Consider the following 17708-nt stretch of genomic DNA (forward strand, 5'->3'; position numbering starts at 1 on the left):
GCATTATATAACCAATAAAACATGAGCCAGTCAGACTGTTACCATAAAAGACCTTACAACCCAATCAGAATTATCAACAATTATTTCCAATGGCCTCTTTTGCATATAACATTATGCCATGTTTTTGGCTTAATGTAAACCCACCCATCATAACATAGTAATAGGCACAAACCAACCTATTATGGCTTGTTCAACAAAAGACAGTTTGTTGAACTGTATTATTTACTTATTTATTTATTTCAATTTAGACACCTCCCCAACTCCAACTGATTCTGAGCAGTTCACAAATAATTACATAAAAACCAATACAAACCTAAAACAGGACGGGATACAGATAGAAATGTAAAAAGGTTACTAGCAAGTGTTTTTGTTATATATGCATACAAAGCCATTCTCTGTGTTCCTAGGAATAGTTGGTAAATACTGTAAGTACTGTGCACAAATAAATAACCTACAATCTAGAATCATAGGGTTGGAAGGGATGTTGAAGGTCTTCTAGTCTAAGCTTTGCCAGGGCAAGAATCTTCATACCATCCTGGACAAATGGATGTCCAATCTTTCTTTAAAATCTCCAGTGATTTTAATCAAGCACCCATGACTTCAGGAAGCAAGCTGTTCCACTCTTTAAAAACTCTGACAGTCAGGAAATTCCCCCTTCTTTCAAGTTTAGATCTCCATCTGTAAAGCTTCCACCCTTTGGTTCTTGTCTTACCCCCCAATATTATGGAGAATATATCGACTGCATCTACCCTGTGATATCCCTTCGTATTTTGGAAGACTGCTATAATGTCTCCCCTTAGCCTTCTGCTTTAGGCTAAACATACAGTACTAAGTTCCTTTGATCATTCTTCATATCATTTAGCCTAAAAGCCCCTTGTCATCTTTGTGGCTCTTCTCTGCACTCTTTCCAGTTCCTCAGCATACTTTTTGTACTGTGGTGACTACAACTGGACACGGTATTCTAGGTGCAGTCTGACCATTGGAGCATAGAGACGTACTATCACTTCCCATGATCCTGACACTATATCTCTGTTGATGCAGCCCAAAACGGCATTGGCTCTTTTGGTAGCTCCGTACTGCTGGCTTATGCTTAATCTGTGATCTACTAGGACACCCAGATCCTTTTTGCAACTACTACTGAACTATATTTTGTGAGATAGGTCCCAGTGTTCAAGTCTATCATGATTCTTTTGAACCTTGAGTCTGTCTTCTGAGGTACTTGATACTATATTGTTTACATTGTGTACAAATAAAGTGACACTATAATGTGTGTGTTAAATACGCAATTGACTGGAAACAAACACTGAGAATTTGGAAGCCCAAAAGTTGTTTGAAACTAATATCTATATTTATACGCACACACATCCAAACAGATTCTACTATGTCAGTCTTCAGTTCTAGGTTTAACATGTTTATAGTGCAAGAATATTTTTAAAAGTTGCAGTATTTTTATCCTACAATAATTTTAATGATTAAACTGTATGGGTACAAATCATGTTCTGTATGAGGAATGGTATGTTTTAGGGGTTTGTCCTTAGTCTTGTTCTCACAATTAAAGCTCTCATTGGTAATCTATATGATGTCTTCTAAAATTTCCCCAACCTATTTATTGTACATTTCATACCAATAACATTTTATTCTAATTGAATAATCAATGTCTTTCTAATGGATTTAATGTTATTTTTTAATGTAATCAAAAGATATTAGAATATTTATCTCTAGAAACAAAAAGGTACCTGTATCCAGGTGATGGAAAGCTATAATAAAGATAATCAAGTTGTAATACACAAAATAGCACTTAAATATTAACATACAGGGCAAATTGCAAAGGGGGAAGAAGCTGTGATAAATGTAAACAGAAAGAGACACAAAGCCACTTCATGTCTTGTTTTTCTTTTAACTCTGGATTTGTTGTATATTGGGTTGGACACTCTTCAAATATTTGTAATCTGTGTTTTTAAATCAGATCTCATATTTTCCATATCTGACTTTAAATCTGCTTTAATTTCTTCCATCCTATCATTACCTTCTGTTAAGATTCTTGAAGGTTTTCTTTCAATCCTGTTATTTGTACAGATAGTCCTCACTTACTGACCAGAATTGGGACCGGCAATTTCACCGCTAAGCAATGTGATCATAAAGTGAAACATCACATGACCGTGCCTGACTTATGATGTCAATTCTGGCTGCAGTAGTTAAGCAAATCACCCATGGTCATTAAGCACAATGTCACATTGTGACATTGATTTCTAACTTTCTGCTGGCTTCCCATTGATTTTGCTTGTTGGAAGCTGGCTATAAAGGTTGCAAATGGTGATCATGTGACTGCAGGATGCTGCAACTTTTGTAAATGTACGCTGGTTGCCAAGTGCTCGAATTGCGATCATGTGACCATAGGGATGCTTGTGATGGTTGCAAGTTTGAGGACCGGTCGTAAGCCTACTTTTTCACTGCCAACATAACTCTGAACTTCACTGAATGAGCAGTCAGTAAGTGAGGACTACCTGTACTGTGTTCTTCTTCCATTCCTCTCTTATTCTTTTCTTCAGACATGGTTTATTTTTTTCCTTCTTTGCTTGAAGGTAACAAAAATCTCTTCCATACATAGTATCTTCTTATTGTATTTCTGTACCATTTACAGAAGTTTCATAATAAGTACTCCTTGAATTTTCATATCAGAAATCCTACTTTTGATAATGCTACTAAATATAAACCTGAATTAAATAATGGAATCTTAATCATTCATACATTCTGCTACTCTGTATTTCATTTTCTCTTATTTCGGGAACTCAACCAAGAATCTTTCTACTTGTGTAAAGAACTGAAAATATGCCTAACCACCAGGCATTTGCAAAGTAACACACTGCTCTAGAACCAGTCTCCCTTCCAGTTACTTTTTCAATTTTAATTTTGCTTTAATTGTTGCACTTTTGCAGCCTTGTTTATTATATGCGGTTTTACTGTTGACTGTTTTTATTGTTCTGTTCATACACAGATCCTTCAGGAGGAAGAATGGTAAGTGTACATTATTATAATGATTATAATCAGCATCCACTCAGTTAAGGCTTCAATTCAGCCTTAACTTTCTATGGCTCTTGTATAAGCAGAAAAATTAACAGAGCTCTCGACTTCGAAGCCAAAATACTGAAAAGATTATATCTCCAGGAAAGGAAACTGAGTTGTGAAGCAGGCAAACGTGGTCTTCTCATAAAGTTCTACTGAATGTATAGGATTATGGACCAGATGCAGATGATTTTAAGCATCATTTTTTAAAAAAAGGAGATTCTTTGATCCAACAGAATGGGAAGGAGGCTATTTTCTACAACTTCTTATCCTCCCTTTCAGTCTCCACTTCCCAAACTGTTGCCCTCAGCTACCCCATGACAATCCCTGGTAGAATAAGATGAAGGTGAAAGACCAGGGGTGGGGGGGGTGCAGGAAGGAAATTAAAAATGCTTATTATATTTGCACTAGAAGAAAAAGTGATTAATAGTGAATATTTCTATCCTCTGGGAAGTAAAAGATTCATTGTGGGCCGCTTTTGTGGATTATTTAGATTTGTGCAGACTTCATTTTTCTCATATATTCCTAATGAACATAGAAAGACCTTACTGCAAATGAATTGCATGAGCAATTTATGAACAGGCAGTCTCTGTCCCCATGAAAATCATGTTCGTGTTGTAAGATTGCACCACAGGAATAATAAGCTCAAAATATGCTTATATGAAGGAGTTCTAGGCAGTACAGGGAAGGAAACTTAGTACACAGATGTGGTTATGATATATTTCAAGTATGCAAGCAGAGCACAGTCCTAGAATTCCAGTAAAATCTACCTTGGCCTACAGATATGTTAGTTACTAATTCAACAACACAATGAGCTTGAAAATAGCTGAATGACAATCTCTTAACAGCGCCCTCGCTAGCCTTATAGAATGTTTCTCTGTTCTAAGGATACTGGAACTTAAATCCTAGGATTTGAAAAAAAAAATGCCAGAGATTTCTTAAAAGCTAATTCTGAATATATGAGGCTTCTGTATTCTGTAAAATGTCCACGATTTCTAAAGAAAAAAATTATTTCGACTAAACAGTTCTTACCATGTTGGGATAGCCATACATTTTCTTGCCAGTAATTCTAGTGCATAATGAGTTGCCTGTGCTGCACATTCTCCTAAGACAGTGCCCACACTGACCGCCAACTCCAGTTCATTTCCTCGAATCAGGTTTGCCATGGCAAGCTTGCTCAATTAAAAAAAAAAATCATTAAGCCTCACAAGGATTCATTGTGACTATCATATTAGCATTCATTTTCAAGGCTACATTCCAGGGTGACAAAACATGCATCACTGATTCTGATCCACACATTTTGACTAAATCTTTTCTTTATAGCCTAGCAACCTAAACAAACCATGAATAAACCATTTCAATGGGAGAGATAGCTAGAGCCAAGTTACTGCCATTATCTGGACATTCTAGAGTGAATGAGGAAGTTCTTTTATTCATCTGACCTTTATAAGATGAAAAGCAGCCAGAAAGACCAGACCAGCAGTAGTAGGGAAAAAAATTCTGGCTCCTTTTCCCTTAAGTTAGGTTTCTCATAAGCCAAGACAAGAAATGCACATTATAAAGAGCAGGTAACATATCTATATAGCATGATTTGCTGCAAAATGTATCCCATGAGTCCATTAGTGGTGAAGATCTGAACATCTCAATTTTCATTCAGGAATTTCAGTTTTGACTCAGGACTTTGAGATTATCAGCTGAGATAAATAGTAGCTATTGGTCCACTAAATAGCAGTCTCTCCACTCAATGCCCCTTTTTGAGGGTCTGCTAAGAAGTGTTCCATATGATCTATTACAGTAATTAGATTATTACTTTATGGGTGTCATCTTTTCAGACCAGTTCCTTTTCAGACCAGGAACTTGTTTTCAAAAGGAGCTAGGCTTGCAGAACTGTATATTGTAAGCTAGAGCATTTAACAAAATATTATTTTATTATCATAAATAATAAGTGTATCCAAACCTTATCAAGAAAGTGTAAGGTTTGGATAAAGAAGTCAAAGGTTTTAGCAAATGTTTAGCCTTAATAGTCATATCCTCCATCTATACAGCAAATATAATTAATATTTCTTCAGGAGGGAGGAAGGTGACCAAAGAGAGTGAAATCACAAAAGATATCTCAAGGGAAGGACCTATACTTTGTATTTCTTGTCCAGGAGAGGTTCAGGACAAATATTAGTGACAGTTCCAAATATGGGTCTTCACCACAGGGGCCTTAACAAATCTTCCTGTTCACCACTAAGGATGGCAGACTGGACATTGCCACTAAACAGCAATAAATATTCCCAAACTACTGATAATTAAACATTTTATCTGTGTGTCTGGAAATTTCAGTAAAGTCTGTATATATGGATTTTCTGGGCACTGTCATTTCCTGAAACGTCAGCATACATTTATGGCACCTCTGTGTCAGACTTAAACTCAAGAGAGCTGAAGTATAAAAATGTATCTCCATACCACAAAATGGGGTTACTACATTTTACTGGCATTACTGGGCTCTAAGAACTGCTATTCCAGTGACTTCATTGGCTACTGCTGGCAGCAGTAATAATATTAATCACAACTTTATAACTTCAGATGCTCTCATAAATAAACAGCTACCACAATAATTATATATGGTACAGAATGTATATTTCCTGCCATACACTCCCTGCTTTTCACTTTCCTCAACTAAACTTTAATCCTTCAATGTTTACTAGAGACAGAACAGTGATCAAACTGGGAGTTTTCACATACAGAATCATTATATTGGACTATATTCATTGGTATGTGAGTAGATTTCATGGAAGTGGAATCTAGTCTCCTGCTAGAGAAGGGCTCTTAAGATATGGGGAGTGCTAGGGGAGAGACAATTCATTTTACTAGCAGTTTCCTTTCTTTAGATGTCAGCCAACACTTCATAAACCCATTATACTGAACATACATTGACTTTCAGGAGTACAGAAATCTCTAGTCTAGCAAGCCTTCCAATCCAGAAAGCACTGTGATAAATGATTTATTGGCATGATAGACAGGAGCACTCATTTCAGATTAACTGGATATACAGTGAAATCATGGATAATCCCCTGAATGTAATTTTCAACACCAAAGATTTCCACACAGGATGCATTAGGCTTTCAAGAAAATTCTTGAAGTTTCTAACATAATGAATCAATCTGGAAAATTTTTAAAAAGTAAGAATATTTAATAGAAGTGGAAGGTTCTGTTATCATGATTTTTGGCAGAAGTATAGCTCTGGAATGTCTTAACTATTTTAAGGGTTAATACCTACTTGTTACTTACACATTAATAATCCATGGAATGCTCAAATTAGATTTGAAATGTACTAACGTTTTGAGTATAAATCGGAAATACTTTATTTCCCCTTAAAGTAGGTACAAGACAAAGAGTACATGTAGGTATTTCCAACATTTTTATATAATGGCCCAGATAGAAGTATGAGTTGTTACTGTGTTGATCACTGACATTTATCATCTCTGGGTCTCTCACCCCCATCCTGACCTTTAGCTAGTTTTGGTTATTCCATCATATTAGCAATGCCAATAGATTCACATGTAAAGAAAAGGACCCCATATTTTAAACCAAGATCATGAGAAACTGTAGTCTGACCATAGATCCATTTAGGACAGTGTCGTCTATGCAAAGTCATAGTAGATCCTCAGGTTTTCAGATTAGAGTCTGTCCCAATGCTATCTCAAGAGACCAAGGATTGAATCTAGGATGTTTTGATGCAGAACAGTCCAAAACAATAAATCCTACCCCCTTCTGATAATACTGGTGATCAGCCTCACCCAAAACCTAAATTTCTGAACTGTTTTTAATGAGGAGCCAATCAATTTCCATTAGGGAATGGTTGTATTTTTAATTTTTTTAAAAAATGAATGTGGAACTTTCATCTTCAAAGTGTATGTCAAGCATAATTAATTAACTAACAACACTGAAAAGTGGGAGCACACCTTTCCTAAAAAATGCCCCATACTTCAGCTTCTGCTCCCCTTGCTTCTGCCTGTGGTTCTTCATACTCTTGTACTACATAGACATGTTTGTCTGAAAATAGTATGATCCACGAAGTACAGTGATATGCAACACTTAAAAGTCCTTCATGATATGTACAGCTGATCCAGGAGAGATGTCTGCCTTTAAAGCACTAATTCCAGTAACAATAACTGTGTGTTTATGCCTACAAAAGGTGACATGGAAATAAATAGTATCTACCAAACTGGGTTTAATCTTTCATATGTACTTTTATATTGCCCATGGGACAACATCCTGAATACCCCTGGGATGTAAAAACCAATTTAAAAGCAACAACACTGCCTTATTTAGCAGAATGTGTACAAATGTTGGGAAAAGCAAGCAATTTGCTACTGTTTCTATTTCTGAACAAAAAGAAAATCATTTACCTCAATATTCTCAACAGCTAGATGGCAACAAGCAGCCAGCACCGCATAGCCATCCTGAAAATACCACTCAGCCAGTTCTTCACTGACTTTATATAGAAGTCTATAAGAAAAAAAATGTCAATAATTAAACCTAAAAATAGCCAAAAAAGTTTGTCCACTTTAAAATTTTCTAGATCCCCTGGTTTCTTTATCTCTCTCTGATTGTTCTGACATGTATCTCCAACTCTTTTAGCCAAATCAACAGGACTGATCTGGTGACAAAGAATGTCACAGAAAGTATCTTCAATGTGCTAACTGTGAAAGATTAAATCAACTCATCTTTATAAAGAAATGGTCTACTGAAGCCTTTTCCAGCTCCAGCTTGGAGGGATTTCATTTTATTCTTGGATTGATTAATTGACAATAAAGTCTTCATTTGTCAATCTACAGAATTTTAAAAAATGAGCTAGTTTTACCTTTTTTTTTAACTTCAACTAGAGAAACATAAGGACCCATTAGCATGGAATTAACACTGGAAATATTGTTTTATAATCATTCTATTCAGACTGTGGAAAGCAATAATTTATTTTATTCTTTAATTGATCCATTATCCTACAATGTTTCCCAACCTATGACTAGGGATAAAAAATATATGAAAAATGCATTCTTCTGTATGAACTTACTCATTGTAATTTTCTATGTTATTCCCTTCAAAACGTTCTGATTCATCTGATGCAGAACTCTGAAATGTTTTCATATTACCTTCACATGCTGCCTGGAATCAGTAAAATAATATGAGTTGAAACTAAAAAATTAGTCAATATCACTCTTAATTAACTTATGATTAGTGCCAGTCAAAGAATAGTACCATTGATGTATTAGCTACAATACAATGATATTGTCAACTCAAATTCCTAAGTTTTGGTTTATAGCCTACATAGAAGCTCAAATACATGCTGAATTTGAATATCTGGCATTTTGAGAACTTGTTCCAACCTTATCAGTATTACTTCTCTTGCCATGCTTCTACAAAAATAGCTAAAACTTGCACCATTCCACATTGACAATTTCTAAGATTAATACAGGAAAATTATAACTATAATTAACTTTTGCAACCCAGGTTAGCTGGTATCATAGAAACCAGTTTTATTATTAGTTTCATTACCAAATACATTCTGGATCAAGTAATTTTTTTTTTATTCTAATTGTGCTATGTGCTCAGTTTATTTTTCAACAAGTTTATTTAGACAATTGGTATACAAATATTTTCTTATACAGTATGCTAGAGCTTTCCTAGAGGAAAAGTGCCAGAAACTATAAGTAAATAGTATATCAATTGAAGTTTTATCTTATGGTAAGATGCATAATATTTATCAGATTATGATAAGCACATGCAATATAGTACCTGTGCAATTAACAGAGCCTCTTTAAGTTGACCTCTTGAAATGAAAAATGTAACAAGCTTCTTCACATCACCAGTAGCTATGCAGTATGGAATAACATCATCATTTTCTTCCTGAATTAATTGGTCAGCTCTCCTATTCAAAATGGAAAGTAAATGGCGTATTTATTTTCATTTCAGTTACATTTAGTATTAGATCTATTCATTTGTGGAAGTCGGAAGATAGTATACAGATTGGTATAAGGTTCCTGTCTTCTCAAACGTGTCCTATTCTTCCTCAAAACATGATTTGAAAAAACACAGACATTCTAATTAAAAATTATCTTCACTAATATTGTTTTAAAGAACATATGCTTGTGAGACATATTTTATGTGACTACTAGAAGTTGCTTTTTAATGACAGATCACAGTGTTTTCCCAAGATCAGATCATCACTTATCTCCTGTTGCATTTTATTCTTCCAGTGGCAAGCCCAACATAAATAGAAGGAAATCCACAAATCATTGGTACTAAGAGGTAAGGTGTCTTTCATCCTTTTCTCCTTCATGGATTTGTCTACTTCTCTTTTGAAGGCATTTAAAAGTTGGTAGTGAACAACATATACAGTATTGAGAAACTGAATTCTATATTTTAACTAGCAGCTGAATTAAAGGAATATTTCTTGTTTCTCACTTTCTCCAAATCATGCATTCTTTAAAAAAAATAAACTTTTATTATACCTGGTTAATTCTTTTCTTTAAATTAAAAAGCTCCAAACTTGAACATTTCTTCATAGAGAGCTCCTGCAAGCTCTTTATCATTTTATCATTTGTTACCCTTGCTATTCTTTTTCTAGCTGTATAATATTTTTTTAACAGTAAAAAATTCCTAGTATAATCACACAAACATTTTTATATACATTATAATATCTGTACTTTCACTTTCAGTCCTTTTCCCAATAATTGCTAGCATGGAATTTGCTTTTTCACACTTCCTGATAGAGACTTAGCATTTACTTTATCCACATCTTCAGATTTCTTTTCTGATCAGTCATCTCTAGCACAGACTCCAATAGCATATATATGAATCTAGGATGTTTTATCCCAGAATGCATCATTGCACTTAGTTGCATTTGGGATTTCATAGCTTCTTCATCCTTGTCTGAAGAAATTCTTTCAAAGCTCCTTTTAACATATATTTTGTTTTAGGGGTTCATGTTTTTGTTCATATCTAACTCTTAATTATGATCAAGTTAAGATGAACAGTAATTAATATATATATATATATATATATATATATATATATATATATATATTTACGTACTTACGTACTTACAGAGAGGGACTTGGGAAGAGTGAGAGACAAGAAGTAATTTCTATATACTGGTTAAAACTGAGATGTTTTATTATGCACAAAAAAGTATACATTTCACTGTGCCAGAAACTACCTTCAGGTAGTCTCACTGCCAGCTGCAAAAATTGACAATCAATATAACCACACAATATGCTTTAAAAAAAATCTTACCTTTGCATTAATTTCTTCCAATATTTCATAGATACTCCTGGTGCAACTGACAGTGCTCTGTCCCACTGAAACAGAATAAATTATGCCTAATATTATTTCCACCACAGGAAATATGAGCCATTCAGCAGATTGTGGGTTTTTAAACATTTTTTAATAGCATTTACTTTTAATTTTGTTTTCCATTTCTAACAGGACAGATAAGATATAAAATTAAATCTTTCCATTTCTATTTAGAAGGGAACTATAGGAAAACAAAAATCAGTCAAGAAATCAGTATGTCATTTGTCACTGTCCAAAACAGAATTGGAAAAATACTGTTTCCTTCAAAGAGTACTTCCTGCTGGATAATTCTTAGTTCTAATAATTAATGCCATTGTTTAATTATTTAATTTTGCTTTTTTAATAATGAAAAAAAATAGAAAGAGTAGTTCAAATGAAAGATGCCAATATCTGGACTCTCTAGGAATGTCCATACAGTATTTGGTGCCTCCTGCGACTGCCTGGCTAAGTCCCTACAGTTTTCTTGGCAAGATTTCAGAAGTGGTTTGCCATTGCCTCCTTCCTAGGGTGGAGAGAGAGTGACTGGCCCAAGGTCACCCAGATGGCTTTGTGCCTAAAGTGGGACTAGAACTCATGGTTTTCTGGTTTCTAACCTGATGCCTTAATCACTACACCAAACTGACAGTATTTGAGACAAGCCAAATAAACAATAAAGGCTTTTTCTGGAAGCATCAAAGAGTTATATGCTTAAAGTATAATTGAACTGACCTGACCTGACCTGACCTTTTTGCAGGGATTATTAAAGATAACTACACAGTACCTTGTCAGAGATGGATTTTACCCCAATATGTTTTCTGGTTAAGAATAATGCAAAAATAGAAAGAGAAGATTTGTATAAAAAAAAAATGGATTGCCCACCAATCACTTATTTAAAAATCACTCTTACTCCTTAGAACAGTTACAATATCTTTTTCCCTCCTTTCCCCCATATTTGCCTTTAAAGTGATTTTTACCAGATTAGTATTGAATATAATACATTTATGTAATGCAAGATTGTTCAGGTGTTTACCTCTCCAAGCTCAACCATAAGTTCACAGTATCTCTGAATTTGGCCTAGTCTCAGATGTATCTCTGCTGCCTCTTTTAGCCTTTTCTCCTTGCTAGGTGCACCAATGCCTCCTCCAAATTTAGACATCTTTACTGTTGTAAGCTCTTGTGCTTTGGACTAAAAGGGAAAAACCACAGTAAACTGTTTTCAGGGCATGTACAAAATGTTTCACACATGAACTGTTCTAAACATCCATATATTTGGGAGGTCTACGCGTAAATGAAACACATGTGCTTTGATCTGTATACAGCACAAAAGGAAGCTGTTTTGCTCTGAGAACAGATAGAAATATGGCTGTTCTGTGTAGAAGTAGTTTGGGGGACAAAAAGTAGGAGAAAGTAGGACATCAGCAGTGTTGGTGGATGAGAGCAGACAGGGAAGAAAAGGAGCTGGGAAGATTAGGGGGGGTAGGTACTGGGAGAGGAGAGGAGAGGAGACAAGCGAAGAGGACAGAGACATCGCTCTTGCCCTATCTGTCCTGTAAAGTCACTCCAGAATCCTTCTAGATTTTGCTTCATCTCATCCTCGAGACAACCAAAACATTTCTAGTATTGTTTCTGTCAAAGAAACAGTTTGGTAGAACTCCAAGATTATTTATTTTTTCCCTAGGTTAGAAAGAAAATGTGTTTTCCATTTCATGCACAGCCCTGCTTTGTAAAAATATGGCCAATTGTCAAAGTTGGACAGTTAGGTTGTCCCAATCTCTAGAACTGTTCATATTTAGCAGAATTGTTCTCATCACATATAGTAGATAATACTGCTATGATAATGTGAAAGATGGAAAAGAGAGAATGAATGCCTGATATAAGGTGATACCCAACAAATCTGCTTCTATTTGGGACTCAGGGAAATCTTATTTTTGTTCCTGAAAATCCTCTAAGCAAAATTCTTTCTGACAGATCACCTAGTTAGACTAAAGCAGCTAACTGGCAAAAGATAATACTTGTGCCTTAGGACCAGTAGCTCCTATTGTATATTCCAGGCAGTACATTTCTGATTTGCAGGAACTGTCTTCTTTTAATGTTTTCCCAGTAGACATTTACAGCAAACCCTAACTGGAATTAATTGGAAACAAGTCATGCTGAAAAAAAGTACCTCTCTTTCTTTCAGCTCAGTTTGCACAGGAAAATTTCCCAAATGTTTCAGCAGTAGATACTTTAAGAAGTACAAAAAGGGCATCCAATATTAATTGCAAAAACACAAGGTTTCTGTCATTACTGTGGCATATATACAGGTGAAACTCGAAAAATTAGAATATCGTGCAAATGTTCATTTATGTCAGGAAGGCAACTCAAAAGGTGAAACCAATATATGAGATAGACGCATGACATGCAAAGCGAGATATGTCAAGCCTTACTTTGGTATAATTGTGATGATTATGGCGTACAGCTTATGAAAACCCCAAATTCACAATCTCAGAAAATTAGAATATTACATGACATCAATAATACAAGGATTGGAAATAGAACAATATCGGACCTCTGCAAAGTATAAGCATGCATATGTACTCAGTACTTGATTTGGGCCCCTTTTGCACCAATGACTGCCGCAATGCGGCGTGGCATGGATGCTATCAGCCTGTGGCACTGCTGAGGTGTTATGGAAGACCAGGATGTTTCAATAGTGGCCTTCAGCTCCGCTGCATTGTCCGGTCTCATGTCCCTCATCTTTCTCTTGGCAATGCCCCATAGATTCTCTATGGGGTTCAGGTCAGGCGAGTTTGCTGGCCAATCAAGCACAGTAATCCCATGGTCACTGAACCAGGTTTTGGTACTTTTGGCAGTGTGGGTAGGTGCCAAGTCCTGCTGGAAAATGAAGTCAGCATCCCCATAAAGCTCGTCTGCGGAAGGAAGCATGAAGTGCTCCAAAATCTCCTGGTAGACGGCTGCGTTGACCCTGGACTTAATGAAGCACAGTGGACCAACACCAGCAGATGACATGGCTCCCCAAATCAACAGAGACTGTGGAAACGTCACACTGGACTTCAAGCATCGTGCATTGTGTGCCTCTTCATTCTTCCTCCAGACTCTGGGTCCTTGGTTCCCAAATGAGATGCAAAAGTTGCTCTCATCAGAAAAGAGGACTTTGGACCACTGGGCAACAGACCAGTTCTTTTTTTCTGTAGCCCAGTAAGACGCTTCTGACGTTGTTTGTTGTTCAGGAGCGGCTTGACAAGAGGAATACGACATTTGAAGCCCATGTCCAGGATCCGTCTGTGTGTGGTGGCTCTTGATGCACTAACTCCAGCCTCAGTCCACTCCTTGTGAAAGTCCCCAACACTTTTGAATGGCCTTTTCCTGACAATCCTCTCCAGGCTGCGGCCATCCCTGCTGCTTGTGCACCTTTTTCTACCACACTTTTCCCTTCCACATAACCTTCTATTGATGTGCTTTGATACAGCACTTTGGGAACATCCAACTTCTTTTGCAATTACCTTTTGGGACTTTCCCTCCTTATGGAGGGTGTCAATGATGGTTTTCTGCACAACTGTCAGGTCAGCAGTCTTTCCCATGCTTGTGATTCCTACTGAACCAGCCTGAGCGACCATTTAAAGGCTCAGGAACCCTTTGCAGGTGTTATGGATTCATTGGCTGATTAGAGTGGGACACTTTGAGCCTAAAATATTGAACCTTTTCGCACTATTCTAATTTTCTGAAATTGTGAATTTGGGGTTTTCATAAGCTGTATGCCATAATCATCACAGTTATACCAAAGTAAGGCTTGACATATCTCGCTTTGCATGTAATGCGTCTATCTCATATATCGGTTTCACATTTTGAGTTGCCATACTGACATAAATGAACATTTGCACGATATTCTAATTTTTCGAGTTTCACCTGTAATATTACAAAAGGTGTTCCTTGATCTGTTTTAAACTATTTCTTACAAAACTGTACATTAATACAACCCAATACTGTAGTTTTTGTAATAAAACAAGTTTCATTACAATGAAAACTCCTTCTGAAAAAGGAAAATAAACATGTTATTTCTATTCCTGTATAACTAAATGAGCAAAATGTGCAGAATAATTCAGAACAGAGTTGTTGTATATTTTGATGTTCTACTTTCCATTTGTACATTTGGTACAGCTAAGGGTTCAATTAACATTTCTAACTGCCATGCTTAATCTTATGAGGAAAAATGTAAGCTAAACCAAATATAAACTAAACAAACATTTAACTCTATAATCCCTGCCTAAAAATAATTCACTGGCTCAGTAAGTGGAAGAAGAGATTTTTTTAAAAAGAAATGTTTAACACCCAGAGACAAATTAATATTCAAGAGTGGGTTTCAAATGTTTCCTCCATTCATGCTGTTTTGGGGAACTTGGTTACAAATATTTTTTGCAATCGCACCTTATCTGATAAGTATGACATTCTTAGTAACTGTGAGGGCTTCTCCCACCAAAGCTACACCAGTCTATAATTGGTGTTCCATTCTGGGTCCCGGCAGTGCCAATTAAGCTGTCAATTAAACTGCTGCTCCATTTTAATTGAGAAGACAGTTTTCAACATTTTCTCCAGAGCTGTGGGGGCAGACAATGCCCAATTAGCAAGAGCTCCCAGCTCCTCGGATTACTCCCAACTGAAGCCAAAGCACTCTAGTCCCCAGAGTGCATCACCGTAATCCGTAAGGAGTGATCAAAGGAAGAGCTTTGCCATTTGTGCTGCACGGCCGCTGTTTTATTCTCCTTTGCTGCAAAAGCAAATAATGAGGGGAAATAACCAGAACAAACAATAGGTCACTGGCTAAAATACCATTTTTTCTGCTCAGCGGGATGCCGTTCATAACCTTTCCCTTTCTCTCTCTCCCCAGCCCCGAGGAACAGAGGGGAGGATACTCACATGCCAGGGCAAATGCATTTTTGAGAGTCTGAATGGGATAAACCATGGTTGTATAGAAATGCACTGCAAAGCCCAACATGATGCGAAGTCTGAATACTGAACTTACCATTCTAAATCTAATCAGGTGTTTCATGTGCATAATTCCTTTGCAATAATTCTGCGGAAGCAAACTATCATCTTGACCCTTTATTACTGCAACCAGATCCCATAAGTTTTTACTGCCTCCTGGGGGCTGGAATTATTAAAAACAAAAGGAAAATATTGTTTATGCTATATTGGAATAAAGCCTAAAATTAGCATGACCATCTTTTTCAAGGTGCTCTTGGAAAACATTTGTACTGCCTTGTTCATGGAATTTAGAGAGGCTCCATAGATTTCTCTTTATTTCTAAGCGTCTGTGATCTTTTGCTATTTCTGTCACTAAAATTTTATTATTTTAGGTTGGAGCTAATTTTTCTGGGAATGCTTAATTTTAGCTGGTAATATAAAGACTAGTTAATGATTCTGTCAGTAAAAATCTTATATTGAAGATATGAATTCAATAAATAAATAATATAATTGCAAGGTATCCCCTGGTATTGTACCTTGATTTATGACCCTTGCTTAATATAGCCTTTGAATTATTCATGTTTAGTTTTTCTGGTCTAAGACCATAATAAAGTCTATGCTTAGTTTAAATTTTCTTCTGTAATGTTTAGATATATCTAAACTTCATAATAAAACATTTCAACAGATATGTATTTGGTTGCAAACAACAAAGAAAACTGTAGATTATTTGCCTGATTTAGATCAGGGCTTATATTAAGTTGCATACAAAGAGTTTAAATGTTTAGAAAGATTCAAGACTGTTGCATTTAATTCCCATTTAAATCAATAAGCCTATGTTTTGACTAACCCAATTAATTTCAGTGGAATCTAAATTCAATTATATTAATCTACATACAATGAATTAAGACTATTATTGCAAATACTATATTGCATATATACATTTTTTAAAAATTAATACTTACTGATAAACATTCTGAAAACCACCTTAGCTTTCTCCCTCGAAGATTACAGTTTAGCTTCTCTATTTCTTGTTTAATATCCCTGGATGCTTTGCCACATAACAAAGGAGGGGCACCTACTTCAACTGCACGATCTATTAACCAATAATCATAAATTTTTGAAAAGAGAATTGAATATACCATCAATATGTATTTTATCTCATAGATCAAGATAACTATGCATGCCAAACTTGGTTTGTTGACCCTTCCAACTTCGTCTAGGGTTTCCATAGCAACACATCAAGAGATTTGCCACCTATATTGTTTGTTGGTGTGGGCAATTATCCTGAACACTTATGTCTGCTTCTATTAAGTGTGCTCTCCAGTATTACGATTTGCATGTTGCACATCTTGTTTAAGTCAAATAAAAAGCAAGAAAATAGGATTCTTAATGGGTATCAGAATGAGTACCTGAGTATAGTTTGTTATTCAATGAGATTGTACATTTGTGATAAAGTTGTATATATTCATGAACATAATGAACTATGTCAGATGAAATATGAACAGCTGTCTGCAGGTGGAATTTGTCAAATTTATTTGTTCTTATTTATTTGTACATTAAAGTTAAGGAGTATTAGAAGTAGTATTTTTATTTGGTATATGTATATACTTAAGCACAAACAATAAAACAATAGAAATTACAACATATATAATTTTGTATATAAATAAATGTATAAACAAACATTCATTTAATTATTTCACAGCATTATCTTATCCCAGTACTACCATACCTTTTACAGGTATCAGATACTGCAACCAATAAGAATACTCCTTAAACTTCAGGAAATCTGACTCTAAAAATAGTTCAAAATCAATTTCAAACAGTGGGAGCAAGATGGTAGAAGGCTCTAAATTGTGGGCCAAATATGGATATAAAATGTATAGCGCATCCATCAACATATTTAATTATCAACATACTTGCAGCAACCTGCAAGACTAGAGGGATGAGGAAAACACAATCTCCATAGGAATTGTGTGTAATGTTCAGAGTGAGAGATATTATAACTCATGTGTGACCAGAAGAAAATAAATGTATTAAAGATATTCCATAGCCTTTCATGAAAGCCACAAGCAAATAAGTGGGAATATGACCAATTAAATATAATCTGCTCATGTGTCATCATTTACCCACCAATGTTTCCAATTATCTCATCCCATGATCTGTCTGCCAAGATACGTATTTGGAGAGGATTTATCAGAGGTGTTAAAGACCACAGTCTCACAGTGGAATCTCGAGAACAAGAGGCCATAGTGAAGGGGCAGCTAGGATGACAAGTTAATCCTAAAGAAAAAGAATTTCAATAAATTACTTTAAAATAATGAGATTTTTACAGGAATATAAAATGTACAAGAACACAAAATCAA

The 17708-nt window shown here is 35.6% G+C and overlaps 2 protein-coding genes across 6 annotated transcripts in view; one reads left to right on the forward strand and one right to left on the reverse strand.

Moving 5' to 3' along the window:
• The window catches only part of SPATA4 (spermatogenesis associated 4), a 37398-nt gene that overhangs the window by 17756 nt on the left and 1934 nt on the right, over positions 1 to 17708 (forward strand). Inside the window, exons 7-9 of one of the 5 annotated variants that reach the window (XR_456005.4) lie at positions 2996 to 3015; positions 9306 to 9357; positions 15269 to 15334. Coding sequence is in view for 3 of the 5 variants with exons in the window: in XM_088132057.1 (XP_087988183.1) it covers positions 2996 to 3015; positions 9245 to 9322 (98 nt within the window). In the remaining 2 variants the exon portion in view is untranslated. Of the gene's footprint in view, positions 1 to 2995; positions 3016 to 9244; positions 9358 to 15268; positions 15409 to 17708 lie in introns of those variants that run through there. The other 4 variants (XM_088132057.1, XM_088132060.1, XR_456004.4 and 1 more) reach the window with 4 other exon arrangements.
• Positions 1 to 17708, reverse strand: part of WDR17 (WD repeat domain 17) — a 69021-nt gene that overhangs the window by 8806 nt on the left and 42507 nt on the right. Inside the window, exons 14-22 of the mRNA XM_025165100.2 lie at positions 17476 to 17625; positions 16308 to 16438; positions 15404 to 15529; positions 11414 to 11569; positions 10345 to 10409; positions 8845 to 8977; positions 8123 to 8214; positions 7461 to 7560; positions 4096 to 4235 (exon numbers count right to left, since the gene is read on the reverse strand). Coding sequence (XP_025020868.2) covers positions 4096 to 4235; positions 7461 to 7560; positions 8123 to 8214; positions 8845 to 8977; positions 10345 to 10409; positions 11414 to 11569; positions 15404 to 15529; positions 16308 to 16438; positions 17476 to 17625 — 1093 coding nt within the window. The remainder of the gene's footprint in view (positions 1 to 4095; positions 4236 to 7460; positions 7561 to 8122; positions 8215 to 8844; positions 8978 to 10344; positions 10410 to 11413; positions 11570 to 15403; positions 15530 to 16307; positions 16439 to 17475; positions 17626 to 17708) is intronic.

This window comes from Python bivittatus, unplaced genomic scaffold (assembly GCF_059951505.1).
Source record: "Python bivittatus isolate LINGU-HERP-01145 unplaced genomic scaffold, Pbiv_v1 ctg000070_np1212, whole genome shotgun sequence".
Classification (NCBI taxonomy): domain Eukaryota; kingdom Metazoa; phylum Chordata; class Lepidosauria; order Squamata; family Pythonidae; genus Python; species Python bivittatus.